We start from the raw sequence: 14,963 nt of genomic DNA, 5'->3' as shown, positions 1-14,963 counted from the left end.
CACAAACTGGATGCCATATATTATACATGGAGTACCTGAAGCAGAGTATTTTGGGAGTACCATACCTTTGATCTTGAAAAGCTTTACTTATAGAAAATTCAAAAAATAAATAGTATCAGATTGATGGTTTTTCTTACTATCAAGTTATACTACTAACTCATTTGTTCTAGTCTAATAAAATTCTTAAATCTTTGTAATACAAGTCATCTAGTTATACATCATATATCCTGTATTTGTAAATATTTTAATGTTTATAACTTACCATATATCCCTATTAAAATTCATTTCATTAGGCTCCAGCTAAGATTTGGATTGTTGAGATCATTGGATCTTAGTTCTGTCACCCAATGTGTGATTAATTTCTTTCTTGATCCCCACATGGATTTCTGTATTCTGAAAATTTAGCAATATTGCTTTCTATATCTTCATTCAAGACACTGATAAATATATCAAATAACATAGGGCCAAAGATTGATACCTTGGGTAGAGCTTGGGAGAATAAATATTTTTGAGATTTTCCTCCAGGTTGTCAGTATATCTACTAAAAATAGCACTAATTGTAGTATTAGCTATGCCATAGAGATGTAGCATAATGTAATCATTTTGATCTCTTTTCAGAGTAAAAAATCAGAAGCAAATAAACTGAATGCAACTTTCCTCTATGACACATATTGGCTCTATCTCTCTGCAAGTTACATAGCCTGTCAATGTCTCAGGAAATTCCCTAAGATTATAAATCATTGAATTGCTTTTATTTTTCCCCTATGTTAATATAAGGAGTATCTTGACCAAAAGTTCCCTATACAGATAAAAATCACAGATCAAAAACAACAAGGAAAATAAGAAAATCTTCTGATTATTCCAAGAACAATATTAAAGATTTTATTAAAGACTACACTGAGATTTAATTAGGCTCTATCTATAGTATTTTGATCTATCAATCCAGATAACCTGTTAAAAATGGAAATTATGTTTGACATGAACTACAATTAAAGTCATACTGTTTTTTAATGATTTCTTCTTACCTCCCTAAACATTTATGAACCTTCTTTTCAATATGTAATACATATATTTTTGCTAAGAATTGAAATGAAACTACCAAAGTTTAATTCTCAGATTTTACTCTCTTCTTTTTTTTTCACTGAAAACCAGAACATTCCCCTTTTTCAAGGATTACAGGTTATCTTTTCCAAGGTCCTTCAAAGATCACTGACAATCAGTGACTATACCTGGCTGTTCTTTCGGTAATCTAGGATATAATTTTTGAAGACTATCAACTTGGACATAACAAGGGCATCCAGGTCTTAAATGTCTATCTTTTCACTTCACATGAGTTTCAATTGTATATTAACAATCTTTGTTCTATTCCTACTCTCCCATTCTCATTCAAAGATTATTCTCTTTTAAAAAGAAAAAAAAATGGAAGTATGAAGTGATTAGTTTTTCACTTCCATGGCTTATCATCCTCTCTGCTCTAAGAAGTTCTGCCCTTTAATATTCTTCTGATATGTAACATATTTAAAAAGCCATTACTACACCCTTTTAATTCTTAACATTCATCAAGGATCTCAAGTCATTCTGAACTTTATCCCTCTAAGGACTATTTTTTCATTTAAAAAATTAATGCCAAATTCTCCCTCTCTCTCCAGCTGTTCCCATACAAATTGATAAGACAAAGAATGAAATACCCAATATACATGTGAAGTTATGCAAAAATATTTCAATATTAGTCATTTTGAAAAAAAAGGCAAGGAAAATGTACTTCTGTCTACAGTTAGAGTTCATTAGTGCTCTTGCTGGAGGTAAATCAAATTTTAAATTGTGAAACCTTTGAAACTGTCATTGATCACTGTAGGGATTAATAAAGCTAAATCTTTTGACAGCTGAATATATTTAATATATTGCTTTTATTGTTCAGTAGTTCAATCATGGCCAATACATTCTGATCCTAGCAACCAAATCTGTCCATGGATCTTCTTTGAAAAGATACTAAAGTGGCTTATCATTTCTTTCTCCAGTGGATCAGGCAATCAGAGGTTGAGTGATTTGCACAGCATCGTGCAGCTAAAAAGTATTAGAAGTTGGATTTAAACTCAAGTCTCCCCTACTCCAGGGCCAGTAGTCTATCCACTAAGCCACCAGCTACCTCTATAATATTCTCCTATATCTGCTTAATTCATTTTATATCAGTACATATAAATTTTCCTAGATTTTTTCAAACCATATTCTTCATAATTTTGTTCAACATGGAATAGCATTACATTACAATCATATTACTACTTGTTCAGCCATTTCCCAATTATAGACATTCCTTCAGCTTCCCATTTGCCCTTTACCATCACAAAAAGAATATATGTATATATTCTTTTATCTTTTTGGTGTAGAAACTTAGTAGTAGTATTCTCAGATCTATGAATATGCATGGTTTCATAGTCCTTTATATACAAAGATAATTTGTAGTTCCAAATTATTTTCCAAAATAGTTGGACCAGTTCACAACTCTACCAACACTGTATTAGTGTTGCTATTTTTCTTTATCCTCACCAGCATTTATCATTTTATTTTCTGTAATGTCAACAACCTGATAGATATGAGGTGGTAGGTACCTCATAGTTACTCTAAATTGCATTACTCTAAGTATTAGTGATTTAGAACATTTTTTCCCATATGAGTACAATAGCTTAATTTTTTTTCCCCTAAAAATTACCTATTCACGCCTTTTGACCATTTATTAATTGTGGAATGTCTCTTTTTTTCTTTACAAATTTGCTTCAGTCCTTCCATTTATTTAAAAAGTGATACTTTAATCAGATAAACTTGCTATAATTTTGTCCCAGTTTCCATATTTCCTTTTAATTTTGATTTCATTGGCTTTATTAGTACAATAGTTTTATTTTTTAAATTTCATTCAATAAGAATTATCCATTTTATTTCCTGTGACTCTGTCTCTTACATGATCATAAACTCTTCCTTTATCCAGAGATTTGATAAGAATTTTTTCTGTGCTCCCCTAATTTATTTATTATATGAATCTTTATGTCTAAAACATATACTCATTTTGCCTTTCATCGATATATGGTGTGTTGCTCTATGCCTAGTTTCTGACAGACTACTTTCTTGTTTTCCAGACAGTTTTTGTTGAATATTGAGTTCTTGACCTAATAGTTTAGGGGTTTGAATTTATGCAACACTAGGTTGTTGTGGTCATCTACTTCTATATGTTTTGTATTTAATCTATCTCATTGTTCACTCTGTTCCTTATCAATGAACAGAAAGTTCTCAAGACTAATGCTTTATATTTTTATTTGAAACCTGGTACTGCTAGGGTTCCTACCTTTGCTTTTATTTTCCCCCATTGACTCTATCATTTGTTCTTCCAGATGGATTTCTTTGAATTATTTTTCCACTTCTAAAAATATAATTATCTGATACCTTAATTGTTATGGCACTGAATAAGCAATTCAGTTAACATTTTTCATTTTTTTAGATTTATATTCATATTAGATTAACTGACCAATAAGTAACTCATATTTCTCCAATTTTTTAGATTTATTTTAATTTTATTTATTTTTTCATTTGTGTGAAAAGTATTTTGTAATTGTGTTTATATAGTTCCTTTGCATATCTTGACAGATAGATTCACAAGCATCTTGTACTATCTACATATATTTTTAAATATAATTTCTCTTTTTTACCTTTTCTTGCTGGGTTTTGTTGTTAACATGTAGAAATGCCAATGATCCCTTAGGATTTGTTTTTTCATCCTGCAACTTTATTAAAGTTGTTAATTATTCAATAATTTTTAGTTGATTTCTATTTCTCTATATAATTACCATTATATCATCTGCAAAGAGTGATAGGTGTGTTTCCTCATTACATGTCCTTAATACTGCCATTTCTTTGTTTTTCTTTTGTTGCTGTTATAGCTAACATTTCTAATACAGTAAGGAATAATATTGGTAATAATGGATATCCTTGCTTCATCTCTTATCTTATTGGGAAAGCTTCTAGTTTATCCACATTACTTGATAATGCTTGTTCTTGATTTTGGATAGATTAGAAACATTGTGATAAAGAATCCATTTATTCCTCTGCTTTCTAGTGTTTTTAATAGGGATGGGTACTATATTTTTGTTTAAAGGTTTCTCCACATCTATTGATATGATCATATAATGTTTTGTTGGTTTTGTTATTGGTATGATAATTATTCTTATACTTTTCCTAATACTCAATTTGTTCTGGTCATTTTAAAAGGACATGGTACTCTTCTTAATTTCATCTTCTCTCTCTCTCTCTCTATATATATATATATCCATGTTCTGTATTTCTCAATAATCTAAATTGTTTGATGAGCTTGGTCTCTCTTTTTCTTTCTCAGTGAAAATGTTCTATTTATATCTTTGTTATTTTTATTCTTAATGGCTTTCCATATAACCTGGGCTAACTTTACCTTGAGAATTTTAGATCTTTTACTATTACTTAATCATTTCTCTAAAACTTTGAAATCTTCCCTCCTTAAAAGAAATGTGAATGCTAGATAATGCCAAAATTTACTCCCTTTTTTATTATGAATTTTAAGAATGGCCACTTCTCCCAGAAAGTTCTATCATTTACACATCAATAACCTGTTACTCGTTTTTAGTCAACTGGTCTATCAATAAACATGTGCTAATTTCCAATTATTATATAGATATTTTGCTAGAGCTATCTTTGTATCTCCAAAAAGAAATGAAGGTCTTCTCTAAAGAAAAGGTATTTATGTATATATATGTATATATGTATGTGTATATATGTAATATTATTTGTGTATAACTATATTACATATTATGTGTTTGTATAAGTATATCTTATTATACTTATAACTATATTATATATAACTATATTATATTATCTATATTATATATTCCCTCAACTAGGAAATAATCTGTACAAAGGCAAAAAGTCAAGAAATCAAATGTGTTTTAGGAACAGCAAAAAATACCTTGGATCATAAATTATGAAAAAAAGTAACATATAATAATGCTAGAAAAGTGGTCTGGGCCTTTGTTTTCAAGGCCTTTAAATTCCAAGTGAAGGGATTTATGTTTGGTTAGAGTATCACCAAAGTTTATTGAACAGAGGAATAATATGCTTAGTGTCTCTTTTGAATGCTTTAAAGAAATCACTTTGACAGTTGCATGAAAAATTAATTGGAATGAGGAGATATTTAAAGCTTGTAAATCATGAAGTTGTTTAGACCAGACTAGAGGTCATGAGGACCTGAAGTAAGGCAGTGGCCTTCTAATTTTAGTGAAAGAAATGAGGAGAAATTCATGAAGGTAGAATCAATAAATCTTGGCAACTAAATTAAATATCAGTGAAGAAGAGTAAGGAGTCATAGATGACTCACAAATTGTGAAAATGGAAGACAGGAAAATTACTGGATTTGGAGGAAAGATACTTCATTGTCCCCTTAATATATTATGCTTAAGATTCCTGAAGGACCTCTGGTTGGAAATGTCGAGTATTCAGTGCATGAGAGGGTTAAGACTACCGAACCATTCATAAATATGGGAATCAGCAGTCCGAGATAATAATTGAACCCATGCAAACTGGTGAAATCTGTAAGAAAACATATCTAGAGAGAATTAGAGATGATATATTCTTGAGGTTACAGTGACAGTTAAGGACATGATATAAATGTTCCAAAGGGTTCTAAGGAGCATTCATAAGACTAGATGAAAAACTAAAGGAGAATGCTAAAAGGAAATCTCAAGAGGATAGAGAATTTAATTGAAAAGGGTGGGCAATTATGGCAAATGCTTCACAGAGGTAAAGAAAGATGAAGAATGAGAAGAAGCTTTTTGATTTTGCAAATAAGAGATGAATGGTAATTAATTAAATTAATGGTAACTTTGGAGAGATCAATTTCAGGTGAATGTGAATTATGAAAGCAAATGTCCTGAATCTAGGAATTCCTCTATCCCTTGATGTTCCTTTGAAGGAAGATGTTAAAATTTAGGCAAATGAAGAATATATTAATAATTCTTCTATAGGTAGAGAAAGGAAGATTCATAATAATCACTATGAAATCCTATCTCCATTCACATTTAAGATCTATTTCTTGTCCTTTCTGTCTGTTTTCTTCAATTCAAGTAGTGGGTAGTATGCTCCAATGATAATATTGCTTCCATGCTTCCTTTATTTTATTCCAGTCCAAATAATTTCCCATATGCCTCATCATATGAGTTCCTGAATTTCCTGCAATAAAATATATTCTTAATATAATTTATCATTGCTTGCACTTATTCTTATCCTATTTTAATAAGGCATGCCTTTGAAAGTCATATTCTCATATCTAGAAACTCCTTTGATTTTTGTTACTTGTTGGCTTCTTTGGTATTTTTTTTTTGCTCGATAGATCCATCATTTGGTCTGGATTCAGAAAAACCTAAATACGAATCCATCCATAGATTTTACTGGCAATGTAACCTTGGGAAAGTCACTTAACTTCTGTTTGTATCAGTTTCATCAACAGTAAAATAGGGATAAGAGCATTTATGTCCCTGGGTTGTGAGGATCAAATGTAATAAATATAAATAGAAAGGACTTAGCACAGGACTTGGCACATAGATGTTATTATAATTACTATTATCTTATGTAACTAATACTAATACTATCACTGCTATTATTACTACTCCTTTCGTTATTTATATTTTAATTATTACTCACCTGGCAGAAATATGTGAACATTTTCTCTTTCTCCATCCCTTTTTGTTTTAAATTTCTCTAGGTAAGATTCTAAAAATGGCAACAGAATTTTAATTTCCTGATCTTTGTTAACAATAACAAAAATAAATGATAATTAATTTAAATAGAACTCTATTGTTGGGATGATATTTTAAATGTATTAAATTGTTTGAAAGTCAAGTCAAAGTAACCTTATAATGGTGGTGCTACAGGGATTAATATGCCATCCTAAAGATGAAGAACTGACATTCAGAGAAGGTATGTCTTACTTATGGTCACACAGCTTCTTAGTATCAGAGCAGTGGTTGGAACCCAAGTACCTAACTCTAAGCCCAACATTTATGTCATTCTGCCTCTTCTGTCAGATGTATTCTATCTCTGGCCTGGAAATCATAATTTCTCTATTTTATTTCATGGCCCATAAATGCAAATTCTCTTCCATTCAATTAAAAATAATAAGATAATAGATTTATAACTAAAGAGAACAGAAAATTAGAAGTATTCTAATCAAAGTCCCTCTTTTTTCAAGTGATAAACTTAGATCCAGAGAGGTCCAATGAAATACCAAGTGTCACCCAGCAAGCAAATGAATGTGGTGGAATTTAAACTCATGTTTTCTTAACTCAAATGCAAGTACTCCATCTACTATACCATACTGCTCTAATTAGATACAAGATGATTTGGAATTTACACTGTGCCAAGCATTCTACTAGATTCTACAGATATAAATAGCTCCTCTTTTCCATAAAGTTTATATTCCCCAGAAAATATAACATGTATAGAAATAAGTTTGAATAAAATAATTTGAGGCAAGAGGGAGCTCTAATGTCTTGTGATTCTCAGACACCAATATTTTAGCCAACTATTCACTTGTTAAATATACCTTTTTTTTCCTCTGAAAGCCTTTATTGTTAATTGTTAATGGATAAATGATATAATGATGATGATAGAGAGATAAAGATGCTGGAAGAATAGATGAATAGGTAGAGCTAGACAGAAACAAATTGAATATTTTAAAGCACTTATTGTGTGTCCAGCCTCTGCTAACTTCTGAGACAACAAATACAATAAAAGCAATATTAATAACTTCAAGGAGCTAACCTTCTACTGAGAGAAGGAACATAAAAAATGGAACAAGAAGGGTTGCTCCTGAAGAGGTGAAGTCCTCCGAGTGAATTGGGAATCAAAAGCTGAACTGAGTTTGTCTCAGCTACCTCATAAAATCAGGGTCCTGGGCTAGGACTCACCAATCCAAAGACAAGGTCACAGGACAGCAACATCTTCAGAGGAAAAGTTTACTACAAGAAAGATGGAAACGTGAAGAGAGTGAAGAAAGGAGCCACAGTTAAAAGTATAGAAATTAAAACACTACTTTTACAGAGGAATTCTTCAGTGTCTTGCCTATGACTTTCTTGTGCTTATTGATGCCTTCTTGGTTCCTGCTTACACTCTCACATACCCTTCCATGAATTAGCAGGAGAGGCTTGCATTCATTAGGCTTAAAATTTTACATGCATTGTCAAATATGACCCATCAGGAGAATGTTGTGAAACAAAGTATAGAGAGCAACATTGCAAGATCATAGCAATATCAGGATAGAAGAAAACCTGGATATAATCCATTCCAAAGGATTTATTTTTACAAATGGGAACAATAAAGTTACCAGAGAGTCAGTAAATCACCCAAAGGGAAGGGAATTATATCCAAATCCTTCAACTCAAAACTCAGCATTCTTGCCAAAGCATCATTTTAAACATTGTAATCCTTGAGATTTCTAAGAGGAAATTGATCTTCCAGTAGGCCTTGTTTCCTGTTGAAGAAGCACATATTCTGATAACATATTTCAAAACTACTAACTCATGCCTAGGAGCACTATGTATTTACATTATATTGCCCCTTCCATATGTTCTCCCAAACTCAATTTGGTTACCAAGAATATATCCCTCAAATAATTAGAAATAAGCAAACAAATAAAACTTGAATAATTTTAACTTCGAGGAAAGTAATATTTTCTTTTAAAATAATGTAACATAATCACCCACTATCAGAGTAAGAAGGACCTCAAATCAATAACCCTATATTGTTCCATTATTGTCTTAGGCCAACCTATGCCTGAAGGAGAATCACTTCAGAAGATCCCCAATAATTTGACACCTATTTCTGGATTGAGGACTAAGGAGAACCTATCCCCAGAGGCAAAACATTTCATTTTTTATAGTTTGATTCAATTCAATTTTGTTTTCTTTTCTTGAATAGTAAGCATTTAATTTCACTCCCACTCCCACACTTAAAAATAATGAACACAAAATCCCAATAGTCAATATGTATATTCAGGCAAAACCAATTCCCATATTAGCCATGTCCAATAATGTGACTTTTATTATGCATATTTTATTTCTCATTTCTCTGTTGAGAATATTTCATAATTTTGCTTTTTCCTTTATGTCCCCAGAATTTTGCATTGTGTCACTTTAGTAGTGAGCTCATAATAAATGCTTGTCGTTTTCTTGCTTACTTGATTATTCTGAGCTAAAATTTGCCGTAAATCTTTTGGAAATCACTTCTAGACACACTCTCTCTGGTCAAGTAAAGCTTTCTGTGCAGAGAAGTTGTTTCACCTTCTGCTTCTCTATTTACCTAAGTTATTTCATATCATGCTGAGTAAAATAGCTTTCATTCTTCCCTGGTGACCATCATCCAAGTTTGGCTGGTGTCTTAAAGCATATCCATGTTGGAGCCCAGTTGTAATGGTAGGAGTTCAATCAGTTAATAGTGCTCAGAAAAAAAATATTGATGGAAAAACTTAATATGTCTGTTTTAAGGGGAACAAGGATCTATCAAAATTTGAAGACATATGTTCCTAATGATACTCTTTCATTTGGTTACTGATGCTTTGTGCTTTTTAGTTATATCTATGGGCTTCCCAGAAATCAAGCTTAAAAACTGCCCCTTCTTCTCACATTTATTTCTTCTCCTTTTTAAGCTTTGTTCTTGAAAGTGGAAAGAAAATGGAAAAGCAATAATAAATGTGTGTTGAAAAAAAATGGCTGTTAATCCAAGATGCTATTTTTATAGTATCTGGTAATATGTATTCTAATTACTTTCAGAAACTCATCCCCATGAACTGGTTACCAAGTATTTATCTATGCATGGTAATTTCTTAGTCACTGTTGCAAGATGTGGGTCACAAGGATCTCTTCCTTGCCATCAAAGAGTTTTGATTTCAGGCTAGGTCATAGAATGATGGATTTTGAATTAGAAAGGACATCTATCATAGGTTATCTAATTCAACTCCATATAGAGGGGAAAAGTTGAAATTCAGATAAGATAGTGACCTATTGAAGTTCACATAAATCATTCTCCAGACTTAGAATATTTTTCAAATTCAAAAGACTCCCCTTAAAACCTTAGAAGGGCCCAAGAAAACAAAACACCTAAGTTAGCCTTCACCATTGTCAAGAATCACATGCCTATTTTAAATCTAAATAATACCATAATCTAAGAGTTAGATTGAAATTCAACTACCCAGCCCACAAAATTTAGGATTCAAACATAATTAAAACATAATTATTGTATTTGCAAGTTCATTGGTCTTTCTCCTGCAGAACAAATTCTTTATTCCAAAGTTGGTAGTCCTATGATTTGGGTGCATCTTTTTGGCCCAACTACTACCATCCACATAGTCTGACTTCATGTCAAGGGAACATGGTGTGGGGAAAGAGTGAAGAAGGATAGAGGGGTAACTTATACCATTTACTTAACAGGGTTATGAGGGAAGTGATTTGAGAAGTCTGAAATCATGTGTGATTTGCTTTTGTTCTTTTCATCTTATATTTGACGAAGTTTAGGCAGCAGCAATGCAAGGATAAATTGCCATCCTATTGCTTTGTAATATTTAATGTCCAGTGGATATTGCACTATTGTAATTATTATTGTTGTTGTTATTATTAAACAGTGTGTTGTAACAAATAGATGGTTAGACTCAGGGACACCAAGATCTTTCCCATCCTTGGCACATACAGACTATATGATCCTATTAAAGTCACTTAAGCTCTCACTGCTTTGGGCAATTCTTTAAGACAGGGCTACTTAACCTTTTTTTAAATTTTCTTTGGGTATCATGGACCACTTTGTCAGTGTGCTGAATCCTAATAATATTTCATTGTCTTCATTAAAGTTGAAGGAATTCCTTGTTACAAATTAGAGAAATAAAGATTTATTGTTTCCAACCAAGTTCACAGACCACTCCCCCCTCACTCACAAAAATGTATTGATGAGTAGGGTCAAGACTACTTGAACCAGGGATTAAGAACCCTTTCTAAAGATTGCAAATTTCAGAGCATTTGCATGCATTGATAGAATGAATTTCATCACCAGGGAATTCCCTAGGTCAATAAATCACAGGTATAGTCCTTTTTCTGATCCGTATAATTAATTTTTATTATTACTCATATTTTTTCTTTAGGTTAATTAATCAGAATAAAACATGCCCAATTTGCACCTTGGAAGCACAAAGAGTTTGACATCAGGAGCACATGGAAAAGAGAAAGCCCAGAATATCTGAGGCTATGGGAAGGGTACAATTTAGATAGCTCCTCCTGATAGGATTGGAGAGACATTTTCCTAGATGTTGATCTGACTAGTGGAAGTAAATTCACCCAAAGTAATGTTTGAAAAAGAGATGGAAAGAGGAACAAAGGACTTGAAGACCAACTTTGCCTGCTTGCTAATTCTTTTTACTAAAAATGAATATGATTTCTAATTATTCATACTTTCGTAAGCTCACAAATCCAGAGCAGAGAGAATTCATCTAATCTAAGTCTCACCTTTTGCAAATTAGGCAACTTTCAGAGAGGTTAAATAATATGTCCAATGTCACAGATATAGAATGAAATCTAGTCAGCATTCAAATACTCAATTTCCTCACATGTAAAATGGCTTTAACAATGGTTAATAATGATGACAACCGCTTACATTCATATGATATTTTGGCACTTATACAAGCACTGCCCTTATAAGTCTATAAGGCAGATTGATTTAAAGTATTGGTGTTAATTTCCAGATGATGTGTTATATGGAAAAAGTTAGAGGAGACATTAACTCAGTCTTCTTTACTTTTCCTTCCCTTCCAATGGAATTTGTACCTAAGTAATTTCCTCATCAGGGAATTTTCTATATCAATGAAATCATAGATATGGTCTCTCCAAACTAATAGAGCCAATGTGTGTCTAATCTAAAAGAGGTATTGTAATGGGGGAAATTGTAGGTCATTTATGATGGTTTGTTTTTTTTTTTCCCTTTCTAGTTGAAGATATTACCTCATTAGGCAGAATTTAATTATGTTTCTCATATCTCCGAACATAGACAACACTTCTTCCTACATGTATAACCAATCCTACATGGTTTCATCTCTGTTGTGTTTTTTCAGGCAAAGAAAGGAAATTATGCCTTTTTGTGGGATGTGGCGGTGGTGGAATATGCAGCCCTAACGGATGATGATTGTTCAGTGACCGTCATTGGCAACAGTATCAGCAGTAAGGGCTATGGCATAGCACTTCAGCATGGCAGCCCCTACAGGGACATCTTTTCCCAGAGGTAATTTGGGCATTGATCAGGGAGGAGGGTTGGCCAGCATGCTGTGGTAGGAGTGGTCGGTGCAATAGCAATTTGGACTTGTAGATTCTCAGAAACCTTCTTTCCAGTTGTGATGCCTGTTGCTAAGTAGCACAAGAAAGAAACTACATTTTTATATTCATTTTGTCCTTGATGAAAGTATGAAGTTGTAGACATTAATATTAATGAGAACTCTTCCATGGTGCCCCTTCTTTGAGGTAATAGTCAGTGATAACATTTTGTATCTGGTCTGTGGATTGGATAAGCTAATGATGTCTTAACTTTCTCTTCCATGTTCCAGAATTGGTTGATGAAGGGTGAGTGGGAGACATAAAATGATAGAAAACAAAAACCAAGTTATTCTTACCATATTTAGGAACTGCTTAGATTAAGGGAAATTTGTAATGGATTTCCTTCATGCTAATTGACTCCTTTGGAATGCTACACTCTTTTCTATTTACTTTTAAGGATTACTCTATGTATTTCCTCTTTTGACCACCCAAGTTACTAGCTACTCTACTTTTCTTGGACTTAATAGGTTTATACGTAACCTTGCTACTTGTTCATGTGGAATTGGGGATGATGGTATTGCTGACCAAAATCACACTGACTCCTTCATCCCCCAATACTAGAAGGCATTATTTTCTCAACCACTTCCTAATGGCTTTAAAGCATGATGAAAGAGACAGGTACTTTTTTCTTCCCAGTGAGGTGTATCTTAGCATCTAAGGATTGAGAAACCAACCTGCTTAAAACACATGAGAAGATATTACAATGTAAGTCAAAAAAGGTCAACTCTGAACATTGTCATATGTGCAGTTTCCTCTTAGATGTATTTGAATAAATGAAAATCATAAGAAATAGAGTTGGTGAGGAACCTCTGATGAGCAATGGAGTCTGAGGCACTTCCAAGGACAAATCAGACTAGACAATGACACAGGTCTCATTGATTTGGAGAGCAGGCATGCTGCCCCCTAAAAGAAGCAATCTTGAGACTCATCAATATGAATTCCATGAAGTAAAATGTGAAGAATGTTTCTTTCTCTTTTAATGAACTATATTTATTTCATTTCAAAGAGAGAAAGCAAGTCTGTGCATAGGTATGTACACATCTTTACACTTGCCTGCTCAATGTAAAGGTTATTCAGCATCCTGGTGAAAAGGGAATTCATTCATTCAGCATTTAGGGGCAAACTTGCCATTGCATGATGCCCTGTGTTAGACACTTCTGAAAAAAATATACATTTCTAAGAAATCACCCATGAATTAAGAACCTATCCAAGTGATATAATTGAAGAGAAATATACACAATTCTACTGACATTTGGTAGGTTAATGGAGAATTTGTGTGGATCGAGACCAAAAATTAAATACTCTCTTAGATTCATAATCTAAGGATATGAGAAGCATTCCTTGTACAATGATTTGTTTATGTATTTAGAGTTAGAAAATGATGCAGGATAATCTCATATTCTTTCCCTTAATAAGATGCAGTTAAGAACTAGAGAGTTGAAGTGCCTACCTTGAGGTGAGTGATATAAGTATATCAAGTAGGAGTGAAACCTTGGTCTTCTGACCACAAAATCAAGAACTAAATATAAATCTCTATTCACCTGAATTGACATGTAAAGAAAGAAAATGCATGAGTAACTATACTGCAGGTTGGTAAGAATGCTACGATCCATTCATTTAATAACATTTTACTAAACATTCAAGATGTGGCAGACATTGAGGAGAACCAGGCAATAATAGATGCTGTCCTAAAAGAACTTATATAGTAATGAATATAAGCTATATCTGAAATGCCAGAACTCCATGGTAAAGACATTGGACCGTACTGAATCAAGAAATCAAATAATCAGCAAGTGTTTATTAGGTTATTAAGTACATAGTATGTGCTCCTGTTTTGTTTGTGTCTCCTGTCAGCATGATTGTTCAATTGGAAGAATTATTATTTCTGACTCCCTATTTTAATATGACAATAGTTTAACCTTAACACCCCAAGATAAGGATGGACTAAATTCTGAAGCTTAGATTTTTTTTTTCTGAACACATTCTATGCAATCAGTCATAAATACTACTACTGCTGCTGCTGCTGCTGCTGCTATTGCTGCTACAGCTACTCATTTTATGTAGAACTTTAAAGTATATAGTTTTATTGCTTTATATCATTTGATCATCACATCAACACTGTGAGATAGATGTTTTTATTATCTGCATCTTATATATGAGGAAATTAAGGCTGAAAGAGGGTTTGTGATATAGTAAGGGTTTAGTAAGTTTTTTTTTTTACACCTTTATCTTCCACCTTAGAATCAATATTATATATTGGTTCCAAGGCAGAAGAGAGGTAAGGACTAGGCAATGGGGGTAAAGTGATTTGCTCAGGGTCACACAGCTAGGCAATGTCTGAAGCCAGATTTGAAATCAGGACTTCCCTCTCAAGGCCTGGATCTCCATCCACTGAGCCACCCAGCTACCCCCTTGTAAATTTATAAAATAGGATTTGAACTCAGGTCTTCCTGATTCTAATCCCAGTGTTGTATTCTCTGTTCCACCTAACCAGCTCAATATACAAATAGTTATAGCTATCCATTTTGACATAATAGTTAAGCTGCACAG

General features: G+C 32.7%; 1 protein-coding gene across 1 annotated transcript in view; it reads left to right on the top strand.

Moving 5' to 3' along the window:
• The window catches only part of GRID1 (glutamate ionotropic receptor delta type subunit 1), a 1,121,438-nt gene that overhangs the window by 1,085,633 nt on the left and 20,842 nt on the right, over nucleotides 1-14,963 (top strand). Inside the window, exon 11 of the mRNA XM_044660282.1 lies at nucleotides 12,158-12,324. Coding sequence (XP_044516217.1) covers nucleotides 12,158-12,324 — 167 coding nt within the window. The remainder of the gene's footprint in view (nucleotides 1-12,157; nucleotides 12,325-14,963) is intronic.

Source organism: Gracilinanus agilis, chromosome 2 (assembly GCF_016433145.1).
Source record: "Gracilinanus agilis isolate LMUSP501 chromosome 2, AgileGrace, whole genome shotgun sequence".
Classification (NCBI taxonomy): Eukaryota; Metazoa; Chordata; class Mammalia; order Didelphimorphia; family Didelphidae; genus Gracilinanus; species Gracilinanus agilis.
The sequence above is the reverse complement of the archived record's forward strand: the minus strand, read 5'-3'. Positions and strand labels throughout refer to the sequence as shown.